The 20,269-nt window shown below is 49.3% G+C and overlaps 1 protein-coding gene across 1 annotated transcript in view; it reads left to right on the top strand.

Moving 5' to 3' along the window:
• Nucleotides 1-3,206: 3,206 nt before the first annotated feature.
• The window catches only part of NR2F6 (nuclear receptor subfamily 2 group F member 6), a 30,613-nt gene continuing 13,550 nt past the window's right edge, over nucleotides 3,207-20,269 (top strand). Inside the window, exons 1-2 of the mRNA XM_081177950.1 lie at nucleotides 3,207-4,474; nucleotides 17,187-17,281. Of these exons, the coding sequence (XP_081034076.1) occupies nucleotides 4,200-4,474; nucleotides 17,187-17,281 (370 nt within the window). The 5' untranslated portion in view covers nucleotides 3,207-4,199. The remainder of the gene's footprint in view (nucleotides 4,475-17,186; nucleotides 17,282-20,269) is intronic.

Here is a 20,269-nt window from a genome sequence, read left to right as displayed (position 1 = left end):
TGCTGCTGCATCACACTCGACTCATGGTAAGCTTGCGGGTGGCGCTGGGGTTGAACCACAGAGCCTAGGGTTTGCCAATCAGAAGGTCGGCGGTTCAAATCCCCGCCACGGGGTGAGCTCCCGTTGCTCGGTCCCTGCTCCTGCCCACCTAGCAGTTCGAAAGCACGTCAAAGTGCAAGTAGATCAATAGGTACCGCTCTGGCGGGAAGGTAAACGGCGTTTCTGTGCGCTGCTCTGGTTTGCCAGAAGCGGCTCAGTCCTGCTGGCCACATGACCCGGAAGCTGTATGCCGGCTCCCTTGGCCAATAAAGCGAGATGAGCGCCGCAACCCCAGAGTCGGTCATGACTGGACCTAATGGTCAGGGGTCCCTTTACCTTTACTTTAAGCTTGTGGTCCACCAAGACCCCTAGATCCTTTTCATATGTCCTGCTAGTAAGCCAGCTGTCCCCCATCTTATATTTGTGCTGCTGAGTCAGGGTTCTCGTTGGATTATTAATCATTAAGGTGCAACTCTGTGTGTTTGTGTATCGGGAAGAGCAGCAGAGTTCTATAGGGGCCTTGTCACCAGGTGGTGGGATGACAGGCCTCTCCCCACCACGAGTCCCCAGGGATGCGTTTGGCTCGTCTGGCCTTGTCTGGCCTCCTGGACGGGGAGACACCTCCAGGCCAATCAATGCGGGCCTTGATTGATCGCCGCATGAATGGCTGCAGGGAGACAGAGCAATTATACGCGCACACTCACAGGCGGGGAACCCTTTTTCATCCACGCCAAACGGTGGCCTGGGTGACTTTGTCCAACATCCTTTCTGGCTGCTGGATCTCATCCCACCTGCTCAGGTGCTTTCTTCCACCTAAGAACATCCTTCCATACCCACAAGTATGGTTCTTTGGGGACAGGGGGCGGGCTGGTGTGGGGGACTCCCTAGTTCTGAATGGGGTAACTCTGCCCCTGAAGGACCAGGTGCACAGCCTGGGAGTCATTTTGGACTCACAGCTGTCCATGGAGGCGCAGTTCCATTCTGTGTCCAGGGCAGCTCCACCTGGTACGCAGGATGAGACCCTACCTGCCCGCAGACTGTCTCACCAGAGTGGTGCATGCTTAATTATCTCCCACTTGGACTACTACAATGCGCTCTACGTGGGGCTACCTTTGAAGGGGACCCGGTAACTACAACTAATCCAGAATACGGCATCCAGACTGGTGACTGGGGGCGGCCGCCAAGACCACATAACACTGGTCCTGAAAGACCTACATTGGCTCCCAGTACGTTTCCGAGCACAATTCAAAGTGTTGGTGCTGACCTTTAAAGCCCTAAACGGCCTCAAAGGCACAGTATACCTGAAGGAGCATCTCCACCCCCATCGTTCTGCCCGGACACTGAGGTCCAGCTCCGAGGGCCTTCTGGCAGTTCCCTCACTGCGAGAAGCAAAGCTACAGGGAACCAGGCAGAGGGCCTTCCTGGTAGTGGCTGCTGCCCTGTGGAACGCCCTTCCAGCAGATGTCAAAGAGATAAATAATTACCTGACATTCAGAAGACATCTTAAGGCAGCCCTGTTCAGGGAAGTTTTTAACGTGTGATATTTTAATGTATTTTAAATCTTTGTTGGAAGCAGCCCAGAGTGGCCGGGGAAACCCAGCCAGATGGGCGGGGTACAAATAATAATAAATAATAATAATAATAATAATAATAATAATAATAATTATTATTATTATTATTATTATTATTATTACCCTCCAATGCCCTCCTGACAGATGTCAAGGAAATATATAACTATCTGGCTTTTAGAAGACAGGGGAGTTTTTAATGTTTGATGTTTTGCTGTGCTCAACATGTTTAATTTGTTGGAAGCCGCCCTGAGAGGCTGGGGCACCCCAGTCAGGTGGGAAGAATATACATATAAACATAATAACCATCCATGCTGGACTATGTTCTTAAGGCCACCTTCGGCAAATGAGACCCAAGGCAGGCCTCCCAAACAACGCTCTTAATCTCAGGGCCGTGGGTTTGAGCCCCACGTTGTGCAAAAAGAGGGTTGGACTAGATGACCCTCGAGGTCCCTTCCAACGCTATGATTCTTTGATTCTAGGTAGGCACAAAAATGTGCATGCTTGTTCTACGCTAAAAAAACATTAAACCTGTGTTTGAAAACATCTGTGGTTGCGGTCTCATTTGTTCTTGCAGGAGTTTTAGAGGCATACAGGGCTGTCTGTGGTCTGCCCGTATTGCAGGGTGTGCCTGGTAATGTGTGAACAGGGGACAAGTCTTGGCCCAGAGCTGGAGCATCAACCGGATGTGTGCAAAAGGTCCTTGGCTCAGTCTCTGGCTTCCCCAGCAAAGACTTGCAGCCTGAAACATCAGAGGGCCTTGCTTTCTTGCTGAGGCTCAGCGGCACAGCCCCTGCTTTGTCTGGTGCTGGGTTCAAGTCTTCCCATCCCCAGGTGAGACTGGGGAGCTATTATCTATTAAATAAAGCAAGAAACAAAAATATAGAGAGACGGCTTGCACTTTGGTTACACTTTCTTCCAGGAAATCACCAGCGACTATGGGAATATTATTTCCCGTTTCAGATGGGCGTGTGTGTGTCTCTCTCTGTGTCCAAAGGTCTTTTTACGAGATTCTCCAGTCTCAGCGCTTTCTGCTGAATCACCCAAGCAAGGAAACAACCGGTTGACCCTTAAAAACAACACAGAAGGGTGAGGGGGAGTCAAGAACAGAGCTAGTTTTTTTGGCCCTCCATTTCAGGAGCGATTTTCCTTTGGGTGCGCAGGTTTAATTTTTTACAATTGGCACACTTTTCAGACTCCCCGCTTGAGCTTGACAGACCCCGCAGCCGGCCACAGCAGGCAGTCCTGAGCTCCAGCAACGCTTTTTAAAAAATGTTGTACATCGCCCTGGGATCTTTAGATAAAGGGCAGTCTATAAATTGTATTCATGCAGCAGCGCAGTCACTCCAACTCTGTCGAAGGCAGCTCCTCCAGGCTCTGCCCATCCGTCCTGGCCTGGTGGTTGTTGTTGTGAGGCTGGGAACCGGGAGAGCCAAAAGCCCCCGGCGCGCCCCGCCCGCTGGTTGGCGACACTGCCCTCTGCGCGCGCTCAGAGACCCTCTGGCGCGCCTCGGGGCTGGGCAGGAAGCGGCGGGCGAGAGGGAGGCGCCCTCGGCAGGCGGGCCGGCCGGCGGAAGGGGAGGGCCGGCGAGGGAGGAGCGAGCCAGCAGCCAGGCACGGAGCGAGCGAGCGAGCGCCGCCGCGCCAGCCGCTCCAAGTCCTTCCTCGCCGGGGCCTGAACTTTGCGCGCCGCCGCGATGCGCTAAGGCATTTTTGCGCACGGCGGGCGCCCCCTTGGCAGCCTCCCCGGCCACAGATCGGCGCCCCCGGCTCTTCGCAGGAGACCAGCCCCCCACCTGGAGCCCCCGAGAAGCCCCCGCACCGCTTCACGTCGCGCCCGCCCGCCATGGCCGCCGGGGAGCCCCGGAGCGCCCCCAACCCTCTCCGGAGCGCGCCAGGCAGGGCCCCCCAACCCTCTCCGCACGGGCGACCCTCCTGAAATCCCGCCCCGGAAAAAACTTGCCTGGCTTTTTTCTCCCCCCCCCCCTTTTCCTCTTTCCCCCCCTCCCCTGGTTTGGGGGAGTTTCTTTCCAGGATCCCCTTTTTAACAAAACCTTTCCAAAACTTGGAGACCCCCAACCCCTCTCCAACACTTTCCCCCCTCGATCTACAAAACAACTTTGGGGAGGGTGTCTTTTTTCAGGGTCCCAGTTCTCCCTCTCCTAAGACTCCCCCCAAACGCCATCCCCTTCTTGCCCCCCCTCCCGATTTTAAGGAATATTATTTACCAGCCCGAAGTGACCTGGATTTAACTTTTTTTTATCTTTTTACGCTTTCCACCTTGAGCCCCCTAACGTGGGCGCCAGGCTGGTGACCGCTGGCTCCCTCCTCCCACGATATTGCCCCCCCTGAAATTCCGCTTTGGGGGGGGGGAAGCCAAGGCTTAATAACAACAATAATCATAATACTGTTGGTGATCTATTAAGGAGACATTTTTGTGCCTGACTTCGCCGCCGCCGCTGCCGTCTGGAAGGAGAGAGCGCCCCCAACCCGCGGCTGGCGGCCGGAGCCGTGCTTGGCCCCCACCCCGACCCCTGCGGCCCCCCACCACGGACACCCCCGCCGCACCCCTCTCCCCCCCTCCGGGGCGCTATGGCCATGGTGACCGGGGAATGGGGCGACCCTAACGGAGGCGAGGCCAACGGCTTGGAGAAGGGCTACCCCCGGCACTCGGAGGACGACTCGGCCTCCCCCCAGGGGGGCACCAGCGACCAGGAGCCCCTCGACGACGACAAGCCGGGCATCCAGGTGGACTGCGTGGTGTGCGGGGACAAATCCAGCGGGAAGCACTACGGCGTCTTCACCTGCGAGGGCTGCAAGAGTTTCTTCAAGCGGAGCATCCGCAGGAATCTTAGCTACACTTGCAGGTGGGCCTGGGATTTTAATTTAAAATAAAATAAAATTTGGGGGGCGGGGGGGAGGGGGAAAGGGGGCGCACCTGGGCATCACCTCCATCCATCCCTTTATTTAACATCACGTTTCTCTCTGGATCCCCCCTAAACCCCCCTTTCTGTCCGGCCTGGCCTTTCCGGAGAAGTCAAGAAGTAGGGGTGCTTTTCCATGCGTGAGACTGGGAGAAGGGGTCTGCTGCTCCCATGGGTGAGAGAGGGTGGTCTGCCTGTTCATGAGATGGGGGTGCTGTGTCCGTTAGAGGGGGTGCTGTGCCCATGGGTGAGAGGGGTGCCCTTTCTGTTGGTGAGAAGGGGGTGCCCTCTCCATGGGTGAGGAGGGCATCCTCTGTCCATTTGCGGGGAGAGGGTGCTGTGTCTGTGAGAAGGGGCGCTGGCTGACCCCCTGTTCCGCCTCTGGGGAGTCGGGGCCTTCTCTACTCTCTGGCCTTCCAGCCTTGGAGTTGCCTCAAAATCCAGGCCGCCTTCGGGGTCTTTTCCTCTGCCTGCTCCTCCTCGGATCGGGGCTTCTTGCTTTGAGACGGAGTCAGGGACATCTTTCGATTCCCATTGTTGGCGTTGCTGGAGCTGGGTGCCAGGAAACGTGCGCCCCATCTCCTGTTCCCAGTGCAGGGCTAGGCACCCCCCTCACTGCCAACACCCCCCCCAAATTATTTCAGATTTCCTTTCTCAAATCCGCCTCTGTATCCTATTTCATTTCCTTCGCTTGTATCCACTCCCTTCCTTCAAGGAGCTTGAGGCACGATTCTCTCCCTCCCTATGCAATCCTCACAACCACCCTACAAGGTTGGAAGATGGGCGCGTGGTGGAATTTGAACCTTGGTCTCCAAGGCCCTTGCCTAGCCCGACACTCAAGGCTCTGCTGAACCTGTGTAGTCAGTCTGGTGAAAATCGGCCTTCCGCCTTGAGAACGCAGCTTGGCTTGCTGACTCGAGATGTCTGGAGTTGTGAGTGTGATTTGCCGTCTGGTTTTGCGGTGCCCTGAGATGTTTTGCTGTTGCAGGCGAGCTGGCCAGGGGGTGCCCCGCTCAAGCGCCACCCCTGCCTCCTTGACACCCCTAAATGCATCATTGTTTTTGGCGGCTGTGGCCTTCGCCGGAGCATATAAACGCTTAAGCAGGTGTGTGGTTCGGAGCTGAGGCTCTGTCATACTTTGGGTGTCCCCTTTTGAGAGGAGAGGTGGCGAAAAGAACATTTTAACAATGCACGGCACTTGTGTGTATGCAGGAGGCCAAATACAGTTCCTTCTGATGTTATGTGTCAATCATATCGTAGAATCGTATAGTTGGGACCCCGGGGTCATCTAGCCCAACCCCCTGCGGTCATTCCTGTGCTTGATGTTTCTGCAGGCGGATTGGGTTTTATGCAGCGGTCTTGCATTTTAAGGGTCATAGAATCGCAGAATTTTAGAGTTGGAAGAGACCCTGAGGTTTATATAGTATTGCGTCCTGTTTATTCTTATTTTAAAAAATTGATTTTCCATGTGCTCTCATCCAGTGTTTGAAACTCAAATATATAAGCAAGGGGCCAAATGACTCCTTCAACCAAGGTTGCCATTGCCAAAACACAATGCCTGGTTTCCCCTTTTGGGAAAGACGGCTCTAAAGTCTTTATTTTCCAAACGATGGACTGTGATGGATTCTCAGTTCAACATCTGGCTAGTTCAGAAGACAACCTTGGGCCTGGTTAAGAACTTTGAGAACTTAAAAGAAGGAAAGCCACTTGATCCGGGGACAGTCCGCACATCTATTGGCCTATTCCGACCTCTTTTTCTTAATGGTGACACAGACCATTCGTAACGTAGGGATATTATTCACAACCGTGGGGGAAGCAAAGACAAGCGACAACAATTCACTATAACGCTGTTCCCTGCTGCTGCTCAGGCTGCACAGAAAAAGCCTTTTGGTTCCTGAAATTCATTCTGATTGTGCAGATAAAATATAACTGATGGAATTGTACAGGATGGAGCCTTAGTGTGTGAAAACAGTCCAGATCCAAGGATCCCCGGATGGAGGAGAGGTCATGTGCCATCCTGGCTCCCAGGCATCTTCACTTGGTTAAAAGTAGCCAAAAGTCAGGTGCAAATTGCGCCTGGCTAATTTCGAATACTGGCTGGGGTGTGTCGAATCCCTTGCTTTACTTGAAGAGAGAAAGAGAGATCTTTGCGTGTGTGTGTAGAAATCAGAAACCTTTTTAAAACATATATTTTATTAGTTTTTTTAACGTATCATTTCAAACAATCATATAACATAACTTCTTATCTTATACAATGTTTTAGACTTCTGTCAACACCTCTGATGATTTTCCGTTCTTTTATCACTTATCCTGAATTTCTTAATTTCTCTGTTACGCTTAATGATCTTAACTCATAATTTTCCTCATGGTCTTCCTTGCAATATTTCGGAAAGTCCCCCCTTACAAAACTTCTAGCGTAATCTGTTCATTACAGTTGCTTTTCAAATAGTTGGTATATTTACTCCAGTCTGCTGAGAATCTCTGGTCCCGCAGGTTTCGAATCCTTCCTGTTAGTTTATCCAGTTCTGCATAGTCCATAGAAATCAGCAACTTTTTCCTGGCTTGAGTGTTGTCTCCTCAACAAAGGTGAGAGCCCCTTCTGTTGCCGCCCCCCACTTTTTGCTGGGGTGTCAGTGAAACCAGCTAGTTGCAGATTCCCTCAGTCCTCCTTAAGAGATTCAGCTTTGAAATGGGCCTGGGAATGAGAGCCGGCAGTGGGGATAGTGGTTAGAGCGTTGGACCAATACTTAACCTGGGAAACCAGGGTTCGAATCTTGCTGCCCAGCCCATGAAACTCACTGGGTGACCTCGGGACAGTCGCTCCCAAGGACTCCCCTTTCCTAGCAGAGGTTGGTTAGGGATTCTTTACCTGCCATTCCTGCATTGCAAGGAGTTGGACTAGATGACCCTTAGGGGTCTCGTCCCACTCTACAATCCCAGGATTCTGCAAGGATGCTAATGGTCTGTCTTGCAGGACTGCTGTTGCAAAGATTTCCAACAAACCCCTGTGTTGCAAAAGAGAACGTCAACAATGTTTAGGCAACACGATGACATACGTAATAGACAATCTTTATAGAATTCCTTCAGCATGGTGGGAAAATATAGAACCCATCTTATTTCAAATGAATATATGTGAATGAAAAGATCAAATGCTGTGGAGCAGTGCTGACGAAGATCTACGAAACAGCAGTCAATATCCGGAATCTCTGTTCAGTGTTGGACATTATATTTGCTGAATACACAAAGCTTCACAGCTTATCTTTCATCATACAAAGTTTGGTACCTCGCTTCATTTAAAGATTTTCAGAGACTAAGATTTCATTTTGAACTTGTTATTGTTTGAAGGGTCTTCTATAAAGATTGTCTATTACGTATGCATATGGTCATCGTTGTTGCCTAAATGTCGACGTTGCAAAGATTTCAGCAGTCCTTGGAGTTTTGAGGAAGTCTTCGAAATCATAAACAGGATTTGTTCATTTCTCAGCTCTGCTTTCCAGGAATCCTTGGAACGAGATTTATTGCAAGAGCTCTGGGACGGATCCTGAACTGGTGGCGGGGGGTGTGAGGGTGCCTCGTCATCCCCTTTGTGACATCCGTGAGGTAGTCAAGCTGGGACTTGTGTGAATCTCCCGTGTTGGGGCCTGTGGCGCTGTTGCGATAACCTTGGATTTTTGCTCCGTTCAAAACAAGCGCTCAAGTTACAAGCCCTCAAGGCTGTTTAGAGTTGGCCGCCTCCACCGCACTGAGTGCTCTGCCCTTCCCCGTGAGTGGGAAAAAGCAAACGATTTCACTCATGCCTGTTGCCAAATCCTTGCCAAATTTGCTGCAGCCCTGGGGAAGAGGGGTTGGGTGTGAAATACTGGCTGCCTCCTTTCACACCTGGCCAGTTTTCTCACTGGGAGTTGGGTTTTTAATCCTGCGGCTTGGGGCTTTGGCGTGTGTGTCTAAATCCTCCTTTGGGGGTTTGTGGCGTGAACTTCCTGTGATCCGGAGTCGTGCCTAGCAGGTGATTCGAATCCAGGACCAGAGATTGACAGGTGCTTTCCCTTAGATTGTGGCAGCCCATGTGCCCTCGCGATCTGAACCCTGGAGGTTCCTTCACTTCTAGGATTCTGTGATTCGGATCTAACATTTCTCTAGCAGTTGCAAATAGGCGGCAGCGTTAGAAACTCAGATATATAATAAAATAAGGGACATGGGTGGCGCTGTGGGTTAAACCACAGAGCCTAGGACTTGCCGATCAGAAGGTCGGCGGTTCGAATCCCCACGACGCGGTGAACTCCTGTTGCTCGGTCCCAGCTCCTGCCAACCTAGCAGTTCGAAAGCACTTCAGAGTGCAAGTAGATAAATAGGTACTGTTCTGGCGGGAAGGTAAACGGCGTTTCCGTGCACTGCTCTGGTTCGCCAGAAGCGGCTTAGTCATGCTGGCCACATGACCCGGAAGCTGTACGCCGGCTCCCTCGGCCAATAAAGCAAGATGAGCGCCGCAACCCCAGAGTCGGTCACAACTGGACCTAATGGTCAGGGGTCCCTTTACCTTTACCTTTACCTTTAGGGGCCAAATGGCCCCTTAAACCAAGGTTTCTGGTGCCAAAACAGAAAGCCTAGTTACCCTAAAGTCTTTATTTTCCAAATGATGGACTGACTGTGATGGATTCTCAGTTAAAACATCTGGCTAATTCAGAAGACAACCTTGAGCCAGGTTAAGAACTTTGAGAACTGAAAGAAGAAAAGTCCCTTGATCCAGTCCACAAATATTGGCTTATTCCAGCCTCTTTTTATCAACAGTGACATGGACCATTCATCACGTAGGAATATTCTTCCCAACTCTGAGCAGGGCAGTGGGGGAACTGAAGACAAGCAACAACCAGTCACTAGAACGCTCTTCACTGCTCCTTCTCAGGCTGCACAGAAAAAGCGTTTTGGTTCCTGAAATTCATTCCGATTGTGCCGATCAAATATGGCAGGATGAGGCCTTAGTGTGTGAAAACAGTCCAGACCCAAGGATCCCCAGATGGGGGAGACATCAGGCGTCATCCCGGCAGCCAGGCATCTTCACTTGGTCGCAGGTGGCCGATAGCCAGGTGCAAAATGCTCCTGGCAAATTTCGAACACTGCTGCTATCCAGGTTTGAGTCATAAAGAGTCATAGAACTGTAGAGTTGGGAAGGACCCAGCTCCCTGCAACGCAAGGTTCTTGCATTAACCCACAAAGCCCAAAGTAACTCTGGCTCAAAGTACCTGCAGGACCACCTTATTTCTTCCGGCCCACTTTTACTGGCATCTGAGCCTTGTGTCCTGTGTAACTCACTGCCACTGGAGGCTGGGAAGGAATTGTACCTGCCTTTTTTGTTTCTTACATCTCCTGAAAGCTGTGTTAGTCAGATGGGCCTCCCCACTGTGGATTTTCTTTCTTACCAACCCGTACTTATTTGTTTATTGGGGGGGGGGGGGACTTATTTAACCAAATGAATACAGTCGTACCTTGGAATTTGAGCAGCTTAGTTTTCGAACGTTTTTGCTCCCGAACATCACAAACCCGGAAGTGAGTTCCGCGGCTTCTGATTGGTTGCAGGAGCTTCCTGCAGCCAATCAGAAGCCGCGCTTTGTTTTTCTAATGTTTTGTAAGTTGAACGGATTCCGTAACAAAACCTCTTATTGATTGGGGGGGGTGGAGGGGTGAACTATCCGCAGAAACAGTTAAAAGTTAGTATTTTTAAAAATCCAAAAGACAGTTGAAAAATGACCATATATATAATTAATGTTGTTGTTGTTGTTGAAATTTGTATACCACCCTATACCTGCAAGTCTCAGGGCAGTTCACAGGATAAAGTAACAATTTAAAAACACGAAAAGCATAGTCAAAACAAAAACAAATCAAAAAGAAACCCGATAACTCACGAAAAGGTTAAGATTAGCGACAAAAAGCAGTTTCAAACAGGTATTTTTTAAAAAAAAACATTCAGGAGGTATTTAAAAATTGACAGTGTATTTACTTAAAGAACAAAATTTCAACAAAAAGCAGTTAAAACCGGTATTTTTTATTTGATCAGACGATAAGTACAATTGACCATGTATTTATTTAGCAAAATTCTAAGCTCTTCGCTGATGTTTTTATTGATCTGATTGCGGTTTTATTTGCTGTGTTCTGCATATACCGCGCCACAGCCAATCACCATCATCACCATCGTCTCATTTTTTGTTTTTTTAAGCGCCAGGACTTTCCATTGTGATGACCGTAACCCAGGCTTAAGGTTGCCATTTGGCAATTAGCTTATACCCCTGAGTTTCTAACACTGCCTGGGAGAATTCCCTCAAGGCCTGACCTTCTGCACTCAAAGCAGATGTCCTAACCTTGTAGTTCCCTACTTTTCTTTCGGGCCAAACCACCACCTCGCCTCCATAAACGTATCCCCGGTGTCCTCCGTTACAAAAAGCAGTTGTTCTGCTCAGAAAGATAAGAGTGCGAAAAAATGGCCAAGCAGCAGCAATTAATTGCGCGCTTATTCCAAATCCAATTAAAACCCATTCGTTCAATTAATGCAGCAAGACGCAGGGACTCGCACCCGGTCCCCGGCCGCCAGGCCCTTTGTGTGACATTAGGAGGACTTGCGACGGCCTCTCTCTGTGCCTCACGCTCTTTGTGGCCGGAGTAATTGAACCCGTAATTTATTTATTTCCCTTGTATAAAACGGGGTGTGTTTGTGTGTCTCCGTCGTCTCCACAAGGGAGCCTTTCATGCCTTTTTCTTTCGGCAGTTGGACAGCGCCCAAAGCCGGCCAAATTTGCCTATTTAACACACGCTCCACTTTGGTGGCAAATTAACTGGCCCCCTAATGACATAATTAGCGGGACCATCGCCGCCCCATCAGAGCTCATTCACACGGATATTGGTATCCGTACTCAGAAGCTGATTTCTCTAATTTGCAGATTTCTCTTACAGTGGTACCTCAGGTTACATACGTTTCAGGTTACATACGCTTCAGGTTACAAACTCCGCTAACCCAGAAATAGTACCTCGGGTTAAGAACTTTGCTTCAGGATGAGAACAGAAATCGTGCTCCGGTGATGCGGCAGCAGCAGGAGGCCCCATTAGCTAAAGTGGTGCTTCAGGTTAAGAACAGCTTCAGGTTAAGAACGGACCTCCGGAACGAATTAAGTACTTAACCCAAGGTACCACTGTATTTGCTGAATGTTGGGAGATTCAGGGCAGATTTTTTCTCTTTTAATTAAAAAAACACACCCTCCTCTTCATTCGGCACGTGGTTAAACTGCGGAACTGCCTCCCACTGGAGGCAACTGAGATGGCTTTAAAATAGGATCTGTCACATTCATGAAAGAGGAGGAGGAAGGAAGGGTTCTCGACTCGCCATGATGGCTGCCCAGATCCTCAGCTCAATGGATTTAAAATGACAAGAAAGGAAAGTTCGATAGTGAAACGGACAACTTTGGAAGGTGGCGGACGCTCCTTCCTTGCAGTTTTTAAAGCAGAGTTTGGATGGCCGTTCTTGTCAGGGATTCTTGAGCATTGCTGGGGGGCAGGGTTGGACTAGATGAGCTTGGGGGGTCCCTTCCAGCTCCACGTTTCCGGGAAAGAAAAGGGGAAAGTGGAGAAGGAAGTGTTGCTTACGGCGCATCTGTGTTGCCAAACTCGAAAATCTTCAGATTGTACGGATCTTTTGCAGGTTTGATGAGCATGGCCCGATGTCTGCAAAGGGTCCGTGGGGCTGGGGACTTTTGTGCCTTCACCTTTGCTCTGCCCCTTCCGTCGCATGGACTTTGGACCCGGCTGTTTACACCCCCCCCCACTTTGTTCAGAGGAGCCCTCTCCTGTCTCCCTGGTCTTTTCCTGCATATAAAATATATTTCTGTTTCTGGCATTTATAGGCATCGAGGGCTCTTGCTTTTGCCCCCTCTGCAAACCCGGAGTTTGCAGAAGTTTTTTGCTTTTAAGCAAATAAGTAAAAAATAAAGACATGGCATGTGAGGGAAAAGGGACGGTAAAAGACGATGGAGCTGTTGCTGCTGACCTTTAAAGCCCTAAATGGCCTTGGTCTTGTATACCTGAAGGAGCGTCTCCACCCCCATCGTTCAGCCCAGACACGGAGGTCCAGCTTCGAGGGCTTTCTGGCGGTTCCCTCACTGCGAGAAGCCAAGCTACAGGGAACCAGGCAGAGGGCCTTCTCGGTAGTGGCACCAGCCCTGGGGAACACCCTCCTATCAGATATCAAGGAAATAAACAACTATCTGACTTTTAGAAGACATCTGAAGGCAGTCCTGTTTAGGGAAGCTTTTGATGTTTGATTTTTTTATTGTGCTTTTAATTGTGTTGGGACTATCCTCCAGCAGGGCCCGGGGCCTTCTCAGTGATGGCTCCGACCTGGTGGAATGCTCTGTCCCATGAGGCCAGGGCCCTGCAGAATTTAACTTCCTTCCGCAGGGCCTGTAAGACAGAGCTATTCCGCCTGGCTTTCAACTTGAACTTAGCCTGATCTTTTATTCCCCTTCCTTTCCTCCGCCTCCCCTTTTTATGAAGACTGCCTGCTCTGGGATCCCACAGCTAATTGTCCCCTGATCTCCTCGCTGGCCCAAATAGGACTAATTTAGCCAGCTAGCCCTGATGATCATCTAATGTTTACTGGATGGATTTTCTCCCTAAATTGATTTTTGAATTCTGAATTTACCGTCATTCGCGTTTTATACTGTATTTTATGCTGGTTTTTGTTGTTGTATCAATTAAGTGCTTTAAATTTGTCGCTAGCCGCCCTGAGCCCGGCTTTCTGAACCGGGAAGGGTGGGGTATAAATAAAAATGTATTATTACAGTATTGTTATTATTGGCATTCAGAAAGCCCCACATTCACTCTCTGATGTCCCCAGGTATAGCTGGGGAAGACCGTGGCTGAAACCCTGGAGAGCATCTCCTGCCACTCAGTGCAGAATCACAGAGCTGGAAGAGACTACAGAATAGTAGAGTTGGAAGGGGCCTCTGAGGGTCATCCAGACCAACCCCCTGCAATGCAGAAATCTCTGCTAAAGCATCCTTGGCAGATGACCCTCCATCCTCTGCTTTAAAGCCTCCAAGGGAGAAGAGTCCACAGCCTCCCGAGGGAGACCGTTCCCCAGCTGAACAGCTCTCCGTGTCAGGAAGTTGTTGGCCACCCTCCTCTGCCCACATTCTTGTGTACCAGTTTTAAATCATGAGGACTAGATCCCTGCTTCATTTCTAAATGAAAGGACCATAGCTTAAGGGCTCAGTCCCCAATGGCATGTCCCCAATGCTGCGCCCAGGGTCCTGAAATCTTGGAGCAGGGGTAGGCAACCTAGGGCCCAGGGGCCGGATGCGGCCCAATCACCTCCTCAATCTGGCCCACGGACGGTTCAGGAATCAGCGTGGTTTTTACATGAGTAGAATGTGTCCTTTTATTTAAAATTCATCTCTGGGTTATTTGTGGGGCATAGGAATTAGTTCATTATTTTTTTCAAAATACAGTGGTACCTCTGGTTGCGAACGGGATCTGTTCTGGAGCCCCATTCGCAACCTGAGAGGAACACAACCCGCGCCTGCGCGTCTACGCAGGTGCTGGTCGCGATTTGTCACTTCTGCACATGCGTGTGACGTCATTTTGCGTGTCTGCGCATGCGCGAGCGGTGAAACCTGGAAGTAACCCTTTCCGGTACTTCCAGGTCGCCGCGGGACGCAACCTGAACAGACATAACTTGAACCGAACGTAACAAGAGGTATGACTGTATATTCCGGCCCACCACATGGTCTGAGGGACGGGGGACCGGCCCGCGGCTGAAAAAGGTTGCTGGCCCCTGCCTTGGAGAGTCTCTGCCAGTCAGTGCAGGCAGTCTTGAGCTTCAATGGACCAGCGTTGTGATGTGGCATAAAACGTCTTTCCGGAGATACTGAGGCGAGGCAGTACTGCCTGCCTGCTTTATCCCTCCTGCCCTGGTAACCCTCTCCTCAGAGCCCCTTGTCCGGGGAGGAGGGAATTTTTGGGATTCCTGACTCCTTTGCCTGCTCATGCGCATTGACCTGATGGGCCCCAAAGAGAGAAATGGTCTGTGTGCATTTGGAGAAGCCAGAGGGTTTCAGTTCTTTGCTAGTGCAGAAGGCAAGTGTCCAAATGGGATGGGAATTGGGAGAGGTTCATCACAACCTATGCGGAGTCCAGAATTCTCTTCTCCCCGTGGTTAGAAACTCGGATATATAAGCCAGTCGCCAAATGGCACCTTAAACCCAGGTTATAGTTGCCACAATACAGTGGTGCCCCGCAAGACAAATGCCTCGCAAGACGGAAAACCCGCTAGACGAAAGGGTTTTCCGTTTTTGAGCTGCTTCGCAAGACGATTTTCCCTATGGGCTTGCTTTGCAAGACGAAAACGTCTTGCGAGTGTTCCGATTTTCCCCCTCTTCCCCCCCTTTTTCTAAGCCGCTAATAGCCTTTTAGCCGCTAAGCCGCTAATAGCCTTTTAGCCGCTAAGCCGCTAAGCCTTTAATAGCCGCTAAACCGCTAATAGCGCTAATCCGCTAAGCCGCTAATAGGGTTGCTTCGCAAGACGAAAAAACCGCTAGACGAAGAGGCTCGCGGAACGGGTTAATTTCGTCTTGCGAGGCACCACTGTAGATAGTGGGGGGATGACGACGGTGATTTCTATACCACTTTATATTTTAAAGAAAGAAAAACCCTCAAAGTCGTTTACAACACATTAAAATATCCAATCAACACAGACACCGAGAGACAACAGGACTGCTCAAGGTGCCCCTGCTATAAAATTGGAGAAATCGAGAGAGATATAGCCGCACCGGCAGCATATCTCTTCTTTCTCGTATCCAAAAATGCAAGAAGGGCTTTTACACTCGCCAGAAGCTCGGCTCTGCCCTCGCCGGATCCTTTTAAAAAGTCCCCTATGCTCAGAGACTTTGCGCCTGTTCGTTGGGGGAGCTAGGAAGCCCAGAGCACTTGCTCTTTAAATGTCCCTTTTAGGAAGAGGCACAGAGTGAGACCACTGGTCCCATGCTGGTGAGGCTCACTGACCTCCCGGAAAAGCAAAAATCGACCTTTTCCTGTTAGGCAAAGATCATAAGACGACCCGGATGGTCGCCAGATTCTGTGTACAGATCTGTAGGCGCAGACCATCCCCCGACCCAAAGTAGTTCGTTAAGAAAATCCCCAAACTTGATTACCTGGGTGATTCTGGGTCATCTCTCTGCAGTAGCTTATCTTAAAGTTTTAATTGTCTATACGCTTATCGCATTTATAAATTTTAAATTTATTGGTGTACATTGTTTTAAATGTTTGCTTTCCCTCTTGGATTGTACCCCCAAGTGTGTTTTATAAGCTGGTCTCCGACCATAATAAATTATCTATCTATATCCAATCAAACAATCTAGAATAAAACAAATTCAGGCTTCTGGGGAAATATTTCTGATTCTTCTCTAAGTGACATTTTGATTCCCATTTACTTACTTATTTACTTACCTAAAAGGTAAGGTAAAGGGACCCCTGACCATTAGGTCCAGTCGTGGCCGACTCTGGGGTTGCGGCGCTCATCTCGCTTTATTGGCCAAGGGAGCCGGCGTACAGTTTCCGGATCATGTGGCCAGCAGGACTAAGCCGCTTCCAGCGAACCAGAGCACAGAAACGCCGTTCACCTTCCCGCCAGAGTGGTACCTATTTATCTACTTGCACTTTGACGTGCTTTCAAACTGCTAGGTGGGCAGGAGCAGGGACCAAGCAACGGGAGCTCACTCTGTCGCAGGGATTCGAACCGCCAACCTTCTGATTGGCAAGTCCTAGGCTCTGTGGTTTAACCCACAGCGCCACCTGCGTCCCTTACTTACTTACCTACCTACCTGCTTAATATATAGAGCCTCCCCCTAGCAGACGTGCTCTAGGAAGGCAGGGTGGTGTAGTGGTGAGAATGGCAGACTAGGACCCGGGAGACCAGGATTCCAGAGTTCAAATCCCCGCTCAGTCATGGAGCTCACTGCGTGTCCTTGGAGTCAGTCCCAGCCTCTTAGCCTACCTCTCAGGGTCGTTGTAGGCATTAAGTTGGCGGGGGGGGGGGATGAACCGTGTAGTCCTTGGAGAAAAAGGTGGGAGACATATTCAATAAATCAGCTCTTCTGCTTATCTGCTTAAGAAAGCGGGAGGGGGCAGCCAGGTGGAGATGTCAGTTGCCAGCCTGGGCACCCAGAAATCTCCATGTGGTTGCAATGGGACCCGCGGCAGTTGCGAAACGCGCCTGGCACCTGCCTAATTTCTAACACCGTTCCAAGGTAGGAATAGGAGAGTTTCCCCAAGTCCGAAACCCTGGAGAACCACTTCCACTCAGTTTATTTTTCTGTGGCTATTTGGCTAACGTTGCTAATGTCATTTTACAGATTATAAATGCTGCATTGATGTGTCAATCATATAACACAACTTTTGCTTGAATTGTAGTGCTTAGCTTGTTTTTTGTGGCTGCTGCTTTGTGAACGGTTGCAAAATGCGCCTGGGGAATTTCTGGCACTGGGTGACTTACGGAGAGGTTCATCTTTTTTCTTTTTTTTTAACAATATGTGCATTTCCTCAAAGAGACGGGACAGCCGTGTGTGTAAACGGGAGGAAGGAAGCAGCTTATCTCATGATTTTTGTTTTAACCTAGGTCGAACCGCGACTGCCAGATAGACCAGCACCACCGCAATCAATGCCAGTATTGCCGTCTGAAGAAGTGTTTCCGCGTCGGGATGAGGAAAGAAGGTACTCTCCAGTACTGGGGTGTGTGTGTATGTGTGTATGTGATATTTGGAGAGATACAAACTCCAAAGAGGACGACACATATGTCTGTTAACCGAGCTCCCTTGCAGGACCTCGAAAGCTGCTGAATTTATTTTGTGCTACATCACACAACTCATGTCATCAGGTATATCACTTATTTTTGGGTTTATTTTCATCCTCTTGTTTCTGCATCCCATCTTTCCTCACCTCCTCTCCATTCCCCCCAAGATCTTTATTGAAACGTAACATATATGCATAATAACCAAAATTCCCAATGATTCCCTCACATAAAACATAATACAGTGGTACCTCGGGTTAAGTACTTAATTCATTCCAGAGGTCTGTACTTAACCTGAAACTGTTCTTAACTTGAAGCACCACTTTAGCTAATGGGGCCTCCTGTTGCCGCCGCGGCGCCGCCGAAGCACGGTTTCTGTTCTCATCCTGAAGCAAAGTTCTTAACCTGAAGCACTATTTCTGAGTTAGCGGAGTCTGTAACCTGAAGCGTATTTAACCCGAGGTACCACTGTACCTAGATTAAAACAGCTACTTAATTATACACTTAATTATAAACCCCACCACCCACCCGCTACTTCCCTCCACAGCAATTCGACTTCTTTATATTTCTTTCTACCTTTCCCCCTTGCATTCTATAATAGATTATTTTTGTTACGTTCTGATTTTTCCTTCTTTCGTTACTGGTTTTGTTATTGCTTACATTTTTTTATTCTAAGCCTATTAGCGTGTCATTTTTAGAACAATATTTTGACATACAATCTTCGAAATACTTCCACGCCATTCTTGACTTTTGATTTGATTGATATCTTATAATTTTGCCAATTCTATATACTCAATTTACAAATCCACTCTCCCTTTGTTGGTTTGTCCTGAGATTTCCATTTAGTGGCAATTGCTACCCTGGCAGATGTTGTTGCATATAAAAAGATTGTTTTTTTTTCATATGTGGTATGCCTTTGCCCACCAACCCTAACAGATAAGCTTGGGATTTTTTATCCTCTCCTCTCCATTTTTATCCTTACATCAACCCTGTGAAGTAGGTTAGGCTGAGAGGCAGCTGCTGGTCCCCAAGGAGAAAGCAAGAGAAAAGGAAAAGAAGGAAAAAACGAAAAAAGTTGTTGTTGTTTAGTTGTTTAGTCATGTCCGCCTCTTCGTGACCCCATGGACCAGAGCACGCCAGGCCCTCCTGTCTTCCACTGTCTCCCGCAGTTTGGTCAGACTCATGCTGGTAGCTTTGAGAACACTGTCCAACCATCTTGTCCTCTGTCGTCCCCTTCTCCTTGTGCCCTCCATCTTTCCCAACATCAGGGACTTTTCCAGGGAGTCTTCTCTTCTCATGAGGTGGCCAAAGTATTGGAGCCTCAGCTTCAGGATCTGTCCTTCCAGTGAGCACTCAGGGCTGATTTCCTTAAGAATGGAGAGGTTTGATCTTCTTGCAGTCCATGGGACTCTCAAGAGTCTCCCCCAGCAAAATAATTCAAAAGCATCCATTCTTCGGCCATCAGCCTTCTTGATGGTCCAGTAGAGTAAAAGGACTCCTGGCTGTCTGCAGCTACATATGATGTTCATTCTTTAAGTTCCAACCATTCTGTCTTCTATAATGTATTTTTAAATTTTTCTTCTGCTGAGCGTCTGGCGCAGCTGGCACCCAGTACCCGCTGGATGGCAGAAGGGGACTCAACTGGCAGGACTCAACTTTGCAGATGGTGAAATCTGCCAGCCACCCACAGACCCGACCTGAAAGAGAGTTGTGTCAGGAAATCAATGCTTAGGAGCTGCCATACGCCAGCAATGCAAAGGAGTCAAAGGTCCGACACTGGCACGGATAACCCTGGGTCAAAGTGCCTGGTGCCAGCTGGAACGCAGCAGAACCAGGGTTCAAAATAAGCCAGGAGCCAAACACATTTTGCACCTGACCATCAGCCATTTAGGGACGCAGGTGGCCCTGTGGGTTAAACCACAGAGCCTAGGACTTGCCGATCGGAAGGTCGGCTGTTCGAATCCCCACGACGGGGTGAGCTCCCCTTGCTCGGTCTCTGCTCCTGCCAACCTAGCAGTTCGAAATATGTCAAAGAGCAAGTAGATAAATAGGTACCGCTCCGGCGGGAAGGTAAACGGCGTTTCCGTGTGCTGCTCTGGTTCGCCAGAAGCGGCTTAGTCATCCTGGCCACATGACCCGGAAGCTGGACGCCGGCTCCCTCGGCCAATAAAGCGAGATGAGTGCCGCAACCCCAGAGTCGGCCGCGACTGGACCTAATGGTCAGGGGCCCCTTTACCTTTCATCCACTTGCGACTGAGTGAAGATGCCTGGGAGCCAGGTTGCACAATCAGAATGAATTTCAGGAACCAAAACGTTTTTTCTGTGCAGCAGGAGCAGGCGCACTGAACAGCGTCACAGTGAATTGTTGTTGCTTGTCTTCGCTTCCCCCACTTCCTTGCTCAGAGTTGTGAAGGATATTCCTACCTTATGAATTGTCAGTGCCACCATTAAGAAAAAGAAGTCAGAATAAGCCAATATATATATATATATATATATATATATATATATATATATATATATATATGCTTTCGTAGATTTTCACGGGTACAAGAATGCAGGTTTTGGTGTCTTCGGGTGTCTTCCCGTGTAAGAGTTGGGGTGTCTAGGCGACGTTTCGACGAGGTCTCACTCGTCATCTTCAGGCTGGTGCTTTCGGCTTCTTGTTACTAGAACAGAGCATGTTCTAGTAACAAGAAGCCGAAAGCACCAGCCTGAAGATGACGAGTGAGACCTCGTCGAAACGTCGCCTAGACACCCCAACTCTTACACGGGAAGACACCCGAAGACACCAAAACCTGCATATATATATATATATATATATATATATATATATATATATATATATATATATGTGGATTGTCCCTGGATCAAGTGACTTTCCTTTTTTAAGCTCTCAAAATTCTCAACCTGGC

This window comes from Podarcis bocagei (assembly GCF_964188305.1).
Source record: "Podarcis bocagei genome assembly, chromosome: 18".
NCBI classification, from domain to species: Eukaryota; Metazoa; Chordata; class Lepidosauria; order Squamata; family Lacertidae; genus Podarcis; species Podarcis bocagei.
The sequence above is the reverse complement of the archived record's forward strand: the minus strand, read 5'-3'. Positions and strand labels throughout refer to the sequence as shown.